The 17,884-nt window shown below is 33.7% G+C and overlaps 4 protein-coding genes across 6 annotated transcripts in view; 2 read left to right on the forward strand and 2 right to left on the reverse strand.

Moving 5' to 3' along the window:
- Positions 1–2,829, reverse strand: part of LOC129806466 (RB1-inducible coiled-coil protein 1) — a 139,163-nt gene extending 136,334 nt beyond the window's left edge. For 2 of the 3 annotated variants that reach the window (XM_055855086.1, XM_055855084.1), the window contains exon 1: positions 2,455–2,822. The gene's annotated coding sequence lies outside the window, so the exon portion shown is untranslated. Of the gene's footprint in view, positions 1–2,454 lie in introns of all 3 variants that reach the window. The other variant, XM_055855085.1, reaches the window with a different exon arrangement.
- LOC129806475 (GTPase-activating protein skywalker) overlaps positions 1–17,884 on the forward strand; it is a 341,214-nt gene that overhangs the window by 147,544 nt on the left and 175,786 nt on the right. The window lies entirely within an intron of this gene.
- LOC129806510 (thioredoxin domain-containing protein 17) lies at positions 8,951–9,693 on the forward strand. Its single transcript, XM_055855154.1, has 3 exons — positions 8,951–9,141; positions 9,249–9,344; positions 9,407–9,693. The coding sequence occupies exons 1-3, from the start codon at positions 9,093–9,095 to the stop codon at positions 9,640–9,642; spliced, it is 381 nt and encodes a 126-aa protein (XP_055711129.1). The 5' UTR covers positions 8,951–9,092; the 3' UTR covers positions 9,643–9,693.
- Positions 9,657–16,209, reverse strand: LOC129806474 (vacuolar protein sorting-associated protein 52 homolog). Its single transcript, XM_055855100.1, has 2 exons — positions 15,204–16,209; positions 9,657–10,738 (listed from the first exon to the last, which is right to left on the reverse strand). The coding sequence occupies exons 1-2, from the start codon at positions 16,149–16,151 to the stop codon at positions 9,707–9,709; spliced, it is 1,980 nt and encodes a 659-aa protein (XP_055711075.1). The 5' UTR covers positions 16,152–16,209; the 3' UTR covers positions 9,657–9,706.

Consider the following 17,884-nt stretch of genomic DNA (forward strand, 5'->3'; position numbering starts at 1 on the left):
AACCTCCAGAGCAAAACGGTGGAAAAGCTCTTTCTCAGGTTGTATATGCCAGTCATGTAAAAACATGCTTGAACTTTTTTTCTGAATACACAAAATTCCAAGAAAAAATACACAAAATTCCATAAAATTCGTATATTAACCGTAAATTCAATTTTTAACAAAATAAGTTTCTTTTCGTTATTTTAAGCGTTTTGACCGATTGTCTACGTCACTTGTGACTGTGGGGTGGTTCAAACTACCCCACATTTGTGTGTTTGTCCTTTGTCTCCTGCTTCTTGCGAAGTAGGGGACTTGATGTTGGCAACCCCGCATGCCATTGACGTAGCCCGTTATTGGGTAAGACATGTGTGAATTTTATGCCTCGACACGATTAATAATAACCGATTGTCTTTTCTCTCTTGTCTTAAGATCTTTTCATTAACCCTATGATCCCGAATGACGTGTTTTCCCGAAATCACAAAAAAAAAACGATTTTGGCGCTGAAAAGGGAGGGGTAGGGAGAAAATGAGGGTCATAATAATAATCCCCAGGTTGACTTATTAAGGGGGTTATCTGAAGACTCTAAGTAGATATCTGTAACCATTTAGCGCCCATTTTTCAGAACAAGAAGAATATGAGAAAAATTGGTTTTCTTGCTCTTTTGTGAAGTTTAGAGCCATACTTATGTCGTAACGAAAAGAATAACTATCAATCTCTTCTTTCATAAAATAAAAGTTTAAAATAAATTCTAATTAATTACGTTAATTGCATCAGAATTTTCAACAATTTAATATCTACCGGAGGTCTTCTAAAAAAAAGTGAAAAAAAAATCTTTAAGACACCATTTCCTTATCTTAACATAGTGAATAGACCTCAATATTATCACATGGATAGAAATTTTCACATAAGATAATTACTTATAATAATAAAAATATTTTATAAAATGATTCCTTAATCTCCAACTTTTGCCCAAACATACGACTTTTTTGTACCAGAGGGTGTAGAATTTATGGGTTAATAAAATAAAATATTCTACTATCGTGTTAAATTTATCAATTATCTAGTACAAACATAAAATAATACCCTTTTGTATCAAAATTTCACATTTTAATTGATTTTTTTCGAAATCCAATAGAGTCAACGAATCCAATAGAGTCAACAGGCCTGGAAATAATTAGTTGACTCTATCAAGCTCGCACTGTATTAGTAAAATTTGCCAAATCTAAACATCTCGAAAAAAGAGCAAAGAACAATTTGCTCTTTGCTCAGGGTTAAGTTGTTTTTCAACTTCATTCTAAATTTTTAAAATTTTTTATCAAAAAAAAATCGGGAATTTCAAGTTGAGGACCTAGTACCTAATAAAGCGCTTCAACAAAGTTCTTAATTAAGTACTTAGCGTTAGGACTGACCTATGCCATATTCTTCTCTAGTATAGTTACATGTTCTAAAAATCTAAAACATCTTAAAATCAAGTCATTGAGTTATTAGTAAGTGCTTAGTATGTTTCAGCTGAGACGCTCTTGAATTGCTGCGAGCATACTGCAGATCAAAATACCCTTCCTTCTATTTGTCTTCTTCAAAGACAAACAACAGAAACATTTTTTTAACTGAGTTTCTGCAAAGAATATCAATCTTTCCTATCTGCCGGGTGTATTTTTTCATTCTTTTTGTTTTTCAATTTGGATAAAATTGCGGAAATGAATTCAGTAGGCGCGTGTGTTTTTGCGCACTTTCTTCAGATATTTGTGGGCACAACTACCAAGGAAAATGATTGTGTTGGAGGAGTAAGAATGGGAAAACATCTGAGAGTGGAAAAACTGAAGTATTTATTGCATGAATGCCAGGAAGAATTACTGAATGGCCAAGAGGATGGACTCTCTGGCGAGAACGAGTTGGGATGAAAAGACAGAAAGAAGCATCAAAAATGTAAACAACTGCGAGCCAGACGATGTCAAAGTACCCGAGAATATCCATAATAATATATTTATTTGTGAAATTTCTCAAACGACGATCCCCATCGAAGAAAACAAGAATCAAGGAATATTTTGTGCATTTTATTCAGGAGACTTCTAACTGGTTCTTTTTTTTTTTGTCCGTATGGAAGAGATTCTTGAAGGCGAGATTTTGGGGATAGTTTATTGGCAAATGCAACGTCTCCCTGACTCACTCTCTCTCTTCTAGACCAATTCTCTTGGGGGGAAAAACAATGGAAGTTACAGAAGAAAATGGACGCAATTTGCCCCGTGTCGTCGTTGTGGCCCCCGCACTGGCTTTCGACAGAGATATTTTCATGACGAACGTGAAAAATACTTCAGTTTTCACACGACGCAAAGGGAAAAGAGCCAGCAAACACAAAGGAAAAGCCAATCGATAAATTTGTTTTATTATGGAAGGAAAAACTCTCCCATAAATCGCAGTTGGCGAACAATCTTGACAGACTTTTCCATTATTTTCACGAAAATTTTCCCAACTCACCATCTAATTTTCCTCTTGTCTCAGACTCTGTGACTTTTCTTCAATCGCCATCAAAGAGTTTAAATGGCTAAAATCCCCAAGCATTCATTCGTTGCGTAGTTTGATGGCAAAATATCACAAAAATTCCTCTATTTTTTTTCATCCAAATTTTTCAGCACTTTTCCCACACAAACACATCAATTGGGCACAATATTCTCAAAGTACCACTCTTTCTCTATCCCTTTATCTACTATATAAAATAAATACTATACAATGAAAAACACTAAAACTGAATTTTCCTTTTTTCTATTTTGTGTATTCCTTCAAAGTGTCTTTCTTGTCTGAGATTTTTCACTGAACTGCGACAGCGGAGTGAGAAAAGAAGACAACTGTCACTTCCTACACCAACTTTCCGACGCTAGCGACACTTTTTCATCAAGCGGAAATCTCTCTAACTACACAACTTTGAATTGAAAGCGTTTTTTCTGCATATTTCCCACAATTTATGGGATATTTTCTCGAATTCTTTGACTTATCTATACACAAGATACACAATATTACTTAATTCACTCTCTGAATGGTTGAAAATGAATCAATAAAGCGAAATAAATAAGATTTTAATTCAAAACTTGCAATGCCAACGCCGATGAAAATTTAACAAAATTTTACTAAATAAAAACGCGCCATTACTGTGTTTGAAATTTAAAACTGTTCCCAAAAACCCCCAAAAACGTACAAAACCCAGCAAAACTTCGATCTGCAATTCTGCACTTTTGAAATTTTAACGTTTCTTGTCATTCAATCGGATACTTCGTGTGGCTTCGGGATAGTCGTGCGACTTCGTGAGCATCGCGAATTTCTTTCGTGTTTTCTAACCATTTCCTTCCCCTTCGTATTTTCTATTATGGCTGATTTAATAATATTGTATTATAACATTATAATAATATTGTAAAAAAAGAGAGTATATTCACGTAAAATTGTTGAATAAAAATTGAATTTTAAATAAATTGAAATACATATTTTTATGTAGTTAAAATAATGTTTAGAAACATTAGAAAGGGTAGAAGAAATGTAGAAATCATCTAAATATTTTAAAGAAATTCTGCCGATAATTTTAAAATTTTCTATAGAAATTCTGCAGAAAATTCTGCAGAATTTTCACACAACGATCGGATCCACCTTAGAACAAAATTCTGCAGAAATTCTGCTGATTTTTCGGCAGTTAGTAATTCAAATCTGACGAATTTCTGCAGAATTCTGCAGAATTTGCCGGGTGGGAATGTACCAATAGCTAGCGAAAATAAAATTAAATTAAATTAATTGGATTGTTTTGTACTTTATATTATGATCCTTGTACATTTATTTCCCCAATACGTTGATCGAAAATATTTTGAATACCAAATTAAATTCATTTAATTTTCAATTAATCATAATCTAACCTCAAATATGAGCTCCTGATCCTGACAAAAGATATTTCGGGCAATTCGAGACTGTTTAATAAACTATAAAATAAAAAAAAAGTCATATATGTTTTAATTACAAGGAAAAATTGAATGATTTAAACCTAGAAATATTCTTATATGAGATAAGAGTAATTTTTACGGTTATCTTTCTAACCTCAAATTCTAATATAATCCCTTTATCAAATTAAGAGAATCAGATCCAATATTGGGAATTGTGATGTTGTGACAAAAACTCTCGAATATGTATCAATTTCGATTTATATTAAGATGAAAGAATTAAAAAAACCATTCTTTCTGTCAGTTAAAGTTTAAAGTATTAATTGCCCAATTTGTTGATTAGAAAGAGGTTATATTAAACAAGACCTTAAAAAATTGAAACGGATAAGTTTCACGTAGAGATTATTATAGAATTTGAGATTCTGTATAACTTAACCTCAAACAGAAGAAACAAAAGAACACAATCAAAATATTTTAATAACATAACCTTAAAATTTTAAAAGATCAGAATTCAATACGTCTCCGAAATTTATCACGAAAAGCAAATACAAAATTAATTTCTCGGGCTATTTTATAATTTGTCTAATAAATTAATAATATTGGAAGTTGTAATAATTAAATATGAGTTTCATATTATATTTTTTCATACTTTGGTCAACGTGACCCCAAGCCTTTAACTTCAACCTTCCACAACTTCATCTTAATGGAGCATTATGGGCGATAGAAGTTTTTTTCAAAAACTGAATTCTAAAAAAAATATAAAACAACTTGAAAATACGGCATAGATTTGTCATAAATCCGTGTGTTAGGTTAGGTTTACAACACACAATTAAAAAAAAATTAAAATAAACTTAACACTTAAAACCCCAAAGTGGCATTTTACGTTTGCACAATTTTAAGTTTGGAGCTTCATAGTAGGAATTCTATTCAATATTATGCTAAAGTGATAACATGATTGTATAGAAAATTAAATTAGCTTTCGTTTAGTAGAAAAAAAATAGTTGATAACTTTTCTATTACAGTGCCCGCTTTGTAATCCGGATGATTGGGAGACAATATGGCAGATGTCCGCTTCGTAATTCGAATGGACTTTTTGAATTTGTTCAATGTCTCGAAAATATAATACAAGATTTTTTTGTAGAATTAGTATAAAAGTTTTAAAGAAGATTAAAAAGACATAATTGGAGGAGTTTATTCCATTATACTTCATTTATTAAACAAAAATATCACAGGATAGTTCATTTTCATTGTGTTGGGCACGCATGCATACATAACCTCAAAAGTATTTTAAATGTAACCGTCGAGAATTTGTTCGGATTAGGGCGATCCGGATTCCGGATTAGAAAGCAGGCACTGTATTTAAAAAAAAAAATTGGAAAAAACCAAAAAATGGACGTGGCGTAAAGTGCCACCTTTTTTATATGGGGTTGATTGGCATCGTTGGCATCATAAATGGACATTTTTGAATGGCTTATATTACATAACCTAAAAAAATGTTAACATTTTTTTAGTTTTGTCACGATTCGAAAAAATCGCAAAAAATACGTGAAAGTGTTAAAATAATGGTTAAAAATTAAATAATATAAGACCTAGAATTGTTATAGAGTGGTAATGTAAAAAAATATGGTGAAAATTCACTTTACGCTTTGTTTTTCTTTTTCGATTCCCAGTTGGAATTTCACATAAAATTTTCTTAAACAAAAGCGCAAACTATAATATGAGAATTTGAAAATTTTACACGAAAATATATAGATATGTGTTCTAAGATTCTTGTCAAAGTGCTAGGAAAAAGAAAATTCAACAGAAATTGGACTTTTACTACGAAAATCTGTAAAAATTCACTTTGGCATTTTTTGTCAATTTTCAGAAAAAACTTATACAAAAATATCAAGAAAATGGGGAAATATTTATTGGAAAATGAATTTATATGAGTCTTAGAACTGCAGTAGAAGTCTTACGGAACGAAAAATTATTGAAAAATTGCTTTTTTGTTGAGAATATCAGCGGTGGCATTTTATGCCAGTTTGGTACATATTTTACGTGATTTTTTGGCTCGGGTTTTAAAGTGTTAAATAAAATAAGAGAATAAGATTTCTTATTTTAATTGTTCTTTTTTACTTTAATAAATCTAAAATAAAAATTTTTATGTCTCATATTCAGAATTTTTTAACTTCATTTTCGCGTTGCTTGCAAGTCACCACAAACACAACACACATAACCCACCTTAACCCTTTAACGACGAGACACTTTTAACGAACTGAAAATGAGCAATAAAAATTAAACTGAGAAACATAATCAATGATAAGTCTTACATCTAACCTTGGAAAGTCCAACAGAGTCTGATTCGGTGTATTTTGTGCTTCTATGAACGATAGGGACAAAAATACCCCAAAAATTTAAGAAATTTTTCTGACATTACCAATGAGTAATAATTTTCTCTTTAATGAAAAATTTAACGTACGAGTATTGTAGTTTTTATTGCCAAAGGGGATTTGATAAAAAAAATTGAAAGTATAAAAAATATATAAAATCATTTATAAATTTGAGAATTTAAAAATTCACCATTTTTGAGCTTAAATATTTACTATATAGCAAATAGCTGGAGATTTGCAAAAAATGTCCTAGATTCCTTCAACCTTCTACTTTGCAATTACGTACAAACATAAGAAAAAAATAACTTTAGGTAGTCAGGAAAAATTATTTTATCTATGGGACACCGGTGTTCCAATCGTCCTTAAAGGGTTGAAAATGCATAAAATGCTTTATCGTCAATTTTTGAGAATCAGACACTTAAAGTTTAATTAAATTCAGAATTTTGCGAATTTTATATTATTTCAAGTAAAAGACACTGAAATAAAAATAAAAATTGAGGTTATTTAAAAATCATAACCTAAAAAAACTTGGCAAAAAAATCAACATATTTTTTTCAGTGTACTTTTACCCAGCGAGCACCAAATGCTAAGTTTTTTCAAATCAGCTGAAAACATATATTTTTTCAGCTGAGCTCTGCTGACCTCGAAGTTACACTAGCGATCGCAGTGGCAATTAGTCAAAGTTATTCTTTTTCCCCAATCGAGTGAGAGACTTTAATGCACTTGGTTTTTGTCTTTGCTGAGTTGAGTAGAAGCTAAGGTTAACCTTTTCCATTATTACAATTTTATGATTCTTACAATAACCACATTTGACATTAAAAAATAAAGCAAAAAATTTAAAATTCACAAAAATTTAAAAAAAATCATATTTATAATATATTTTGAATAATATGTATTCTCAAACCTTTTCCGACCAATAAATTTAATTTTTTTTGTCTAATTTTATCAAAAAATATTGTGAATTAATTTATAAAAAAATATACTACAACTAAATTAAAATTGCATTGCCAAGAATTCTTGTCCGCTGTGATTTTAGAAAATTAATAACCCAAGAAATTCTTGGGAATTCTCAAGATATTTTGATATTTAATGAATTCTAAATTCGAGAAATATTGAAAAAATTTCGGAACCTCATGGAAATACCAAGAAGATCAAGAACATATAGAATTTAGAGCCTCTATAATTTTTATTTAATGGTATACACAGTCTACTCAAAATTATTTGAAATGATTTCCAACAAATTAGCATATTTTCCTGACTTTAAAGGTATTTAAAAACTCTCTTCTAAAAAATATAAATGCATATCATTTTAATTTAAAAAATGAATCATCAAATTGAATAAATTTTTCATTTAAAAAAGAATACGTACAGTATTAAAAAAAACGATAATTGTTGGTTTGTTATTTTACCACGATAATAAAAGTAGTTTTTTGCGTAAAAATGCGCTTTAGAAAATTTATAATCGAAAATTTATAAATAGAAAAGTGCAGCATATACATTATGCATATGCATCGTGCACGGATCATACATTTATTTCACTTGTAAAATATAAAACATTTTATAACATAAAAAATATATATTTTCCGCATTTGCCGCAACAAACAAAAACGCTTTTATGTAAATTTTTCAACTTAAATTGTGATAAAACAATTATATTTTATTTTGTAGTATCTATAGAAATTTTTTTGTAGTATTTTTAAAAGGCATTATTGAACTCATTAACTCTTTCCGGACCGCAGCATATACTGTAAGCCAATTTCACTTTTTTTTAAATCAAAAATATCTTTGCTCAGAAATTAATTGAGGTCCTACAAAAAAATATTTTACATTTAGACATCCTTATAGTTTGTAATCATTCACAAGAATAGGATTTTTATCAGTTCTGAATAATTAAAAAAAAACATTGTTTTTCACAAAGTATTCATATGCTGCTTTGAGTACTCAGAGTCCCAAAAGAGGCGAAAGAGTTAAGTGGGGGAGTCACAACTTTTAAATGGATTTTTTAAATGCATCTGCAAATTTATTTACCATAAAAAAGTTAAAAAGGTAGAAAAATCCTGTTTCAAGATCAATTACAATAGTTGTGACCGACTGTGAGCATAATACATCGATGGCTGTTCCAGTAAAGATGCCAATATTTAATTGCGAAAATTGAGGAAAATATGCTTTTTGCAAAAGAAAAAACATATTTTTCATAAATAATGAATAATTTTATAACCCCCGACTGAATATTTCCTCAGAAAAAAATAATTTTTTTTCTCGGGAAAATAATGACGCAATTCACTAAAAAATGCAACATTTTTGGTCGGGAGTATGTTTAATGCACCTATTAGACCATTCTCTATAGACAGCATACCACAGCACAATTCCTATAATAATATAAGTAATAAAAATCGTGATTATGATATCCCCCAAGTTGATAAATAATTTCAGGGGAAATTCCAAGTCCATTTTGACATTTTGAGAGAAAAAGAAAAAAAATGAAAGAGAAAATTTGCTGCTAAATGCTTCCTGGCGCCATCTACCGGCAGTATTTAGTTCTGCCATCATCCACTGCGAGCGCTAAACAGTGCCATTTTCATGTATTTGCTTAGCACTTTTTGTTCGAGAGCTGCTGATTGGCCAGCAGACCGATTCAGCAAAAAAATGCTGAAAATCCTATTTTATTCTGCTAACTGTGCTCGCTGGGTAGGTCACCTTTGTGTTTTGTAAAAACTTCAGTTTGGTCGTATCACCTCCTCCAAAGTTTTTTAAGAGTGTTGCAAAAACCTTTGAAATCTCCTCCAAAATAGCTCGATTTATCTCATCCTTAGCCAGACAGGGAAGAATGGTAGTGCAGCATCACGTCAAGGGCTACGAGGAGTTTACCAAACTCGGTGAGTATCTGAAAAGGCAGGATAATCCACTTGAGTATGCTTTGAGTCAGCTGATAAGCCGCCCGGAGCATTAATCAGCAACTTTCTCTGACCTTTTCTGTCGTCAGTGGATGAACTGGAGCCTTCCGGGAAGACCATTCACATCCTCTTCAGTGGTGGAAAGCAGGAAAATGGGGAGAGTTGGTGTCCTTATTGTGTGAAAGGTAGAAATGAGATTTTGAGATACATATGCGTCCGGAAACTCAATTTGCGGGCTTTTTTTCAGCCGAGCCGGTCGTGATGAGTGCCTTGACAAAAGCCTCAGATGACAGTCACTTCATCCACGTGGATGTGGGCGAGAGAACTTACTGGAAGGATCTCAATTGTCCCTTCCGGAAAGATCCCCGGACGCATTTGGTATTTCTGCCCACTCTGCTGCGCTGGAAGTCTCCGCAGCGCCTCGATGGCGAGAAGTGCTCAAATGCTGACCTTGTGGAGATGCTCCTGGGCGATGAAGATTGAAAAGACAACTCCTGTGCAGATTTAATAAATAAATACATTCTTGACTTAAAAGTTCTTCTTTTCTTTACAAATTAAATGATCCACTGTACTTCTTGATGAACATCTTGATCACGTGAATGTTGACCAATTGCGTGCGGGCATTGGGAGTGAGAAGCTTATGGAAGCGATGGTAGTACTGAAGGAGACTCGTGAGTGCCAGCTGAAGGAGAGTCTGCCCCGTGACGAGAGATGGAAATGACAGAAGAACTTCTTTGTTGATCTCCTCGAGAGCTGTCTTCCAATTTGCCGTGAAATTGGCCACCAGAGCCAGAGATCGACGTTCCTGCCTCCGAAATTCCTCTGTCTGTTCCTTCTCCAGCATCAACTCACACTCTTTGACAAACTGAATAATTCCCCCAAAATGCGGCGCCAAGATCTCCTCAACATACTCCCCACTGCGAGCTGTCAGTTGCTCCCGGAATGCCTCAGCTTCCTTGCTATTGTCCCTGGTCCTCTCCATCAGAACTCCCAGCACGAGATCATAATTATTTATCAGATAGATCAATTGCTCCTTTCGCGATGGAAAAATCGCCGCCATTCGCAAAATAAAACACTCAACTTCATTCTGCAACTCCAGCAGCAGCCGGCTCATGAGTTCATTGGGAAAGTGTTCAGAGATGCCCACAATGGCCGCTGAGAACTCAGCATAGCGCCGTGTGATGTAGTGAGGCCCCATTTCCCGCGTGAATTTCGTAGGATCACAATCCCGGACACTCTGGATATTCGTGCGGAAGATCACTTCCAGCCGTGGCCAGATGACAGCCTGCAGGGAATCCCAGTATTTGTCCAGAGCTGGAACACAGCGTTTGTGACACATCAACTGATACCGCAGTATCAGATGAATGCACAGGAACATGGCAATGCAATCGAAGCAATCCTGGATGTATGTCTCGACATTCTTAATCAGGAGCGACAGAGTACGGCCCATGATCTGATTGAAGAGCTCCTGGGCCTGAGAGCCCCTCACCATGAAGAATTCCGTCACGAACAGATACTCACGGCAAGCATTGTCCACGAGAGCGTACTGTTCAGAACGGAACAGGGCCTCATACGGATACTGGAAAAAAAGGTACAAGGCTAGTTCATTTGGATAAGATCCAGTGATGATCCTTAAAGAACGATCCAGTAGAGATACAGTTTCATAAATCGTCAGTTAAATCAGCATTTATCGTAACTCCATTTTTGCGATTTTGAGATATAGCGTAATTTGCCTAAAGCGAGACAGTTTGGAAAAAGGGACCAAGCAGTGTGGAAAGTGAGATACCTCCTTAAAAACTTGAAAATAAATCAATTAAATATTTCTATTTTCGATAAAAAGATTATTAAACCTAATAATTATGATTATTTTAGAAGTTAAAAATGCAAAAATCGTTATAAAACAATCAAAGGGTGACTTGCAAGAAGAATTTAAAAAATGTATTGCATTCGTGATATTCATAATAACCTTCACACGGTAGTTGTCATTTTCTCTGTTTTTCTTATGGAAGTTGCTAGGAAAATATCAAAGAGTTTTGTTTGATTTTTCGGCATAATTTGTGAAATATTGTTAAGTCCGCAGTGAAAATCGAAGGACATGCATCCATTTAACCCTATAAGGACGATTGGGACACCGGTGTCCCATAAAGAAAATAATTTTTTCCTGACTACCTAAAGTTATTTTTTTTTTCTTATGTCTGTACATAATTGGCAAGTAGAAGGTTGAAGGAATCTATAATATTTTTTGGCAGTCTCCAGCTATTTGCTATATAGTAAATTTTTAAGCTCAAAAATGACAAATTTTTAAATTCTCATATTGAAAATTAATTTTAAATTTTTTTTATACTTCGAATTTTTTTTAAGCAAAACCGTTTTGGAAAAAGATACTACAATACTCAACATAATCTTTTTCATTAGAGTGAAAATTATCATTCATTGTTATTGTCAGAAAAATTACTTAAATTTTTGGGCTATTTTTGTCCCTATTGCTCATAGAGGTAAAAAATACACCGAATCAGACTCTGCTGGATTTTCTAAGGCTAGAGGTAAGACTTTTTACTGATTTTGTCTATCGGTTTCATTTTTATTGCGTATTTTCGATCCGCGAAAACTGTCTCGTCGTTAAAGGGTTAATGAAAAAACGATCCAGTAGAGATACAGTTTCATAAACATTAAGTCCAATTAGGTGAAATGAAGTTTTATGATGATTGCAATAGCTGCGAGTAAACGGAGATTTGGAGTTAGAGGAAATCCAGTGATAAACCTAAATCAGCTTACAGAGGTGTGATTCTTCCATTGCGAATTCGGATTGTGAAAAACTCAAAAGATTTGAATATAAATAATGCAAATTTGGTTAAAAAGACTACCAAAACTTATCAAAGGGTTATTTAAGAATCACAAAACTAAAATACCTTTTTCAGAATCACGTCTAGATATTTTTAAATTATATTAGATTTTTTATATTTTGTAAAATCTTAAAATTTATATTTCCGGTTCTATAATAATTATTCTGCTCTAATCTTTAGCCGAGAAGACGCATAATCTAATTCTTTTACAACTCTTCGAAATATCGTCAGTTAAAGCAGTATTTGTCGTAAGTTCATTTTTCTCAAAATGGCAGTTGCATCAACTGTTGTCGTAACTGCATTTGCTTTGTATCTGCAATTTGAGGAAGCTAAAACACTGACGCTGCCTTTTGCGTGAAATGCTGAATGCTGACACAAAAGAAATGCAGATACGATAGCAGTCGATTCTACTGACGATATATAGTAAGGTGGGGTAACTGGATCGCTTTCAGAAGAGTGCTACTTAAACGCTTGTTTTGGAATGATAAAATTCTTTTGTACTTCTTCTAAATCCATAGAATTATTCAATGTTTCATTCAGAAACATAATAAAAAAAATTATCAAAAATATTAAAGAAAATTTTTTAAATAATGATAATACTGAAATAAGTCAGCACGCACTAACTGGGTCGCCTTTTCGCTAATTCACTTTTAATTAAACCTTTGGATTTAAAATACCTTTTTCACAAGGAAAAAACAATAAATGTTTTTTCAATCAACCAACTGTCATTAGCGAAAATATCAGTGTTAGAAAATTTTTAGTGAAGAACCCAGCTGGCACAAGATTGAAATGAGTCGATTACACTCACTTATTTAATAGATAAAAATATTATTTTTGCTTTTTCTCAAACTTGAATAGTTATATTATGTTACTGTAGTGACTATATTACGGAAATAAAAATAAAAATATTATTTTAAGTGGATTAGTCATAAACGATCCAGATAGCGAAGCGCCCGGATAAGCACACTTGACTATAGTGATCTCGGTGGGAAAAAAATGGGAAAAAATGTTGTGCAAAAAATCTCATCGCTAAATTCAAGAAAAATACCGGTTTAAAGTAATCTGACTAAAATAAATTTATTTTTTACTCAAAGGTATGTCTTTCTACTTTGTAAATTTTAATTTACAAAATTGGAAAAAATTAAAATGTAAATTTTAAGAGCGAAAAGAGTTTCAATTTTTTTTTTATATTTTCGCATTTTGTGCTTAAACTAAAAGAGATAATGAAGAACGGATGGTATTTTTGAGTTAATTGAACCATAATAGTCTAGAAAAAATTATGATGTCACTACTTTTTTATCCATATTAAAGAAAAGACCGAGCTTCATTAAATTTATGGCATACAGTAGACGAGTAGACTATCGCTAATTCGGCTGTTTTAAGATCGGGCTACTTTTAGGTGTGATTCCTTCTAATCACTCCTATTGTAATCCTCGGATTTTCTCAAAGTGCTCCGATCGAGCTGAAATTTACAAGGTATATGTTTTGAACATTCCTGAAGCCGAAAATCATAAGCCGGCAATTTCGGGTCCGGCCGGCCGTCCGGCCGTCCGTAGTACGCAATATCTCTGGTTTCGTAAAGAGATATCTTCATATTTTTTTAAATATATCTATGCGCGCGTTCGACGATTTCTGTGCTATTAGTTTTTTGAAAACCCGATTCTAAACCGTTAAATGTATTTGAAAATTGTATGTTTATGTTGTAGCCCAGAAAATTTAGACCAATTAAAAAAAATTAAGACATTCGTCGAAAAGTTCTCGAGATATTTCACTTTAAAGATTTCAATTTTAAGAAAATTTGCTAATAGCGTCAGGCGGGAAAAAAAAGCGAAAGAAGTGGCGTCGGACAAGCTTTTCCATATATATTGCACTCTCTCTCTCTCTCTCTCTCTCTCTCTACATAGCGAGTCTATATTCGAAGATTTGTAAGGTGACTTATCGTCAGTTAAATCAGCATTTGTCGTAACTTCCTTTTGACAACTTTTCAGGAGACGAAATTTTCAGTTCAACATTATTTTCCTTAAAAATGAGCCCGAAAATGCGATACTTTTGAGTCAAAATAATAAAAGTGGCACTAATAAACTGTCAGTTAACTTGAGAAAATCTTTATAAAATTATTTAAAAGCTGAGATATTGAAATATATGTTAGAAGAAACACAATAATATTTTATCGTAACTTGCATCGTTTATAAATCCGTAACTTCCGATGTATGGAGATCTTGGAAGTTACAACAATTTTCAAAAACACATTATATCAATTTTAATTGCTCTAGTGATAATGAGTGCCTTTATTTCACTAAATTAGTCAATTAAACTGTGGTCCTTGTCACTAAAAGCTTTTATTTCATAAATTTTATTGAATAAATTTTGCGCGCCGTGTAACTTGTTTTGTTTTGAATTAATGACAGATGGGCAGGGATTTTTCCTCACTTTTTTCTCACAAATATCGAATTAAAATGATTTAATGTTGCATTATTCGCACTGTCTTTGAATATATGGAAGAGTTTGTGAACGTTTTAATGAGAAATATTAAATTTTTGCTGCAAATTACAAGCCACGCAAACGAGTTAAAAAAGTTACGGCAAATGCTGATTAGAGCAAATTTTGTATGAAAATTTGTCGTAACTTCCCCAAAAATGGAAGTTACGACAAATTCTGATAAATTTTTATTAATTAATGCCACTTACAATAATTTTTGTTTAAAATAATTTTTAATGGGCCTATATATGTTTCTTTTTCTCAAGTGAGTTTAATAAACAACATTACGCCGATTCTAAATATGTATATATCCCTAAATCGCAAAAAAGAAGTTACGACAAATGCTGATTTAACTGACGATATACCATTCGCGATCTGCGATTTTTTTCGCGGATCTTCGCGAGACGCGAATTTCTTTGCGTTTTTCTTTTTCTCAAATGATAAACAAAACTGCGCACATTAGAAATATTTATATCTAAAAATCGCAAAAATTAAATTACGACAACTGCTGATTTAACTGACGAATTATCCGGAAGGTTTTTCGGGTCGAAACATTTTTGTCACAAGGCTCTTGAAAAGTTCTCTGTGTGTATAGTTAATGAACGTGACAGAAGGGATAAAATTTTATGAAATTTGAGCTGAATTAAAGACATAAAATTTTGGAACGATTGCAATAGCTGCGATAAACCGAGAATTGGAGCAATAAACAAAAAATGAACTGACCTTATTTTTCTGCTGAGCATGAGGAACGAGGATTGGAGCTTCCAATTGCTGATTGAGGACATCACCACGATTCCCAATTGTGAACACTGTGCTCTTGTTCTTCAGGGAAGTGGTTTTGGTGAAGAGAGACTTGCTGACAGTGTCTTCAACTCCCATAAGATCATCCTTTGAGGCGGCTTCTTCGTACTGAAGAGCCGCCAGGCGAGAGGAATAACTCTTGAAGTAGCTGAAGTAGATCTTTCCCATCGTGTCGACGTACTCACTGCAGATCTCTTGAGCCACTTGTCGCTCATTGGACAGGATGAACTCGAAGAAGAACTTGAATTTGAGCATTGCATTCTGGGGAACTTGGTAGTTTGTCATGGGTTTACGGAATTTATAGATCTGCTCCAGCAGATACGCCCGAATCTTTGTCATTGCCTTTATCTTGAGATTCTCCAGAACCTCCCGGACATCATTGACTGAGGCGGATTCCTTGAAGCTCAGCTCCTTCACCAGCGACAATTTGTGATTGAGCTGATTTAGATGCGTGAGGAAGTCTTTTTCTGTCACTGGAGCCTCCATTATTGCTGCAATCATTTCCTCCGGAACAGCCATGTCCTCAATGAACTGTGACAGCTGTGCCCTCACTGACTGTCGATTGGTCAACTGGACAGACATTGAGACGGATTTTCTCTGTAACGACGTAATCTCCGTGCTGATGTTACTGAGGACATGCTGAAAGTTGGTCAGCATACTCTCCATGCGCTCCAGGATGTCATCGCAGGCTCCAATTTGGGTGTGAAGACTTGCAATATTCTGACTCTCTTTGATGTAATCACTGATTGATCGATTTTCCACCTCATTGAACTCCTTTTCAATCTGCTGCGAATACTGTCGAAGATCCGTGCCAGTTTTTAGGATCTCCTGCACTTCATCCTCATCCAACTTTTCCACAAATCCCGACATTCTAGGGACAAAATAAAATTCACTTCCTGACAACGCAGAAATTCACCACTTTGAGGTTATGTTATTCAGACTTCATTTTTTACCACAATGAGGTTATGTTTACTCATTTTAAATTGAAATTTTGGCAATTTTTATTCAATCATCACAAGTGAAATAAATCTTGAGGGCCTTGAGGGTAAGTGTGCATTTTTACGGATCACTTTACTATGAATAGTAGATAGAACATTTTCGTGTTCTAGTAAAACAAAATGCATTCAGGAATAATGCGCTTTCTCAGAAAAACGGAATTTAAGTCTGAAGAATACCAAAAACAAAGGGATGGGATGGGATATGGGACTTGTTTAGGATGTATGAGTAAAATGTCCGCTAGGATAGACTCTCTCTCTTAAAATATCTAGTCTAGGTTGTAGATTGATGATTGATTCCAAGGAAGGAATAAGGGATGCAACCATTTTGAGCGGATAGGGCGAGTAGTAAGCTCTGTATGTCCAAGTGTTTAGTTTAATTTAATCCCTTATTCCGATTCCATTTTCTGCTTTGATCCAAAAGTTGAGTAGGTCGATCAACCGGGTTTCTTGAAAATCATTAAAATTTATGGTGTCCTGTGTCCTGTCCAAATATAACGCGTCTAAGTGAACATAGCGGTCTTAAATAGATGGGCATTTAGCCAATATCCTGTAAGTAATCCAATGATAATTCTTGTAGATTTCCTAGGAAATTCCAATAATTGCCCAAGAATGTCCATTGAATTTGTAGTTGAGCCTTTCTTTGTGGATCTGTAGACATTTATGTTTTGTCAATATTTCTTGTGTTCCTTAAGAACAATGTTCTTTAATTCACAATTCTTTGTATCCTTGCGTAACTCCTATCACAGAATCAGGTCCTATGAAAGTACTTTCTCTACCGAGTTTCGAAAGCCTGTCCGCAATCTCATTTCCCAGAATATCTGCGTATCCTGGGACCCAGAATAAAATAATTCTATTATGTGCTGGAAGTTTACTAAATAGCTGTATAAAGGGATAGCCGACAGTGGTGGAACTGAGCTAGATCTTTCAGGACAATCTGTCCTAAAGAAAAGACCAATCAAGAACCACTGAGAAAGACACGATAAGTGTCGAAATCTCTGGTGAAATTGTGTGATTGATTCATCGGATTTGATCAACAGATTCCGATGCTTACTGGAAGGACAGATAGTCCTAAAAAATCTAGCTTAGAAAGTTTTCTGAGGTAATTTATTGCTTCCTTTATCAGTAATGAATCAATTCATGCCTCTACAATTGCTCTAAAAGCTCTCTTCCTGTCTGGTGCAATGCAGATTCCTTGTTTTCTAGTCCATGATTCGGGTCCCGGTCAAAATCCCGAACGCCAAAATCCCAAAAGCCAAAATCCCGAATTCTTAAAAGTGTCACAACTACTCCCACGTTTGTACCCGCGCTTGCTGGAGGCAAAGGGAAATCTTCTGTGTCTTAGGAAATTATTCTAAACATTTTCCTCCATATAATTTCATCAATTTCAGGATTTTGAAAATTCAAGATTTTGGCTTTCAGGATTTTGGCCTATTCGGGATTTTGGTGTTCGGGATTTTGGCTGCCACCGGTTTCCTCCATATAAATTTCTTATTTAAAATCACTCCCAAGTATTTTACTTCATCCTGCGGAACAACACTTTGTCCTTAGAGAATCGGCAGAGTAGTTGCATTGAATAATCTTTTCCTAGTGAATAAGATCTGATTG

This window comes from Phlebotomus papatasi, chromosome 3 (genome assembly GCF_024763615.1).
Source record: "Phlebotomus papatasi isolate M1 chromosome 3, Ppap_2.1, whole genome shotgun sequence".
NCBI lineage: Eukaryota > Metazoa > Arthropoda > Insecta > Diptera > Psychodidae > Phlebotomus > Phlebotomus papatasi.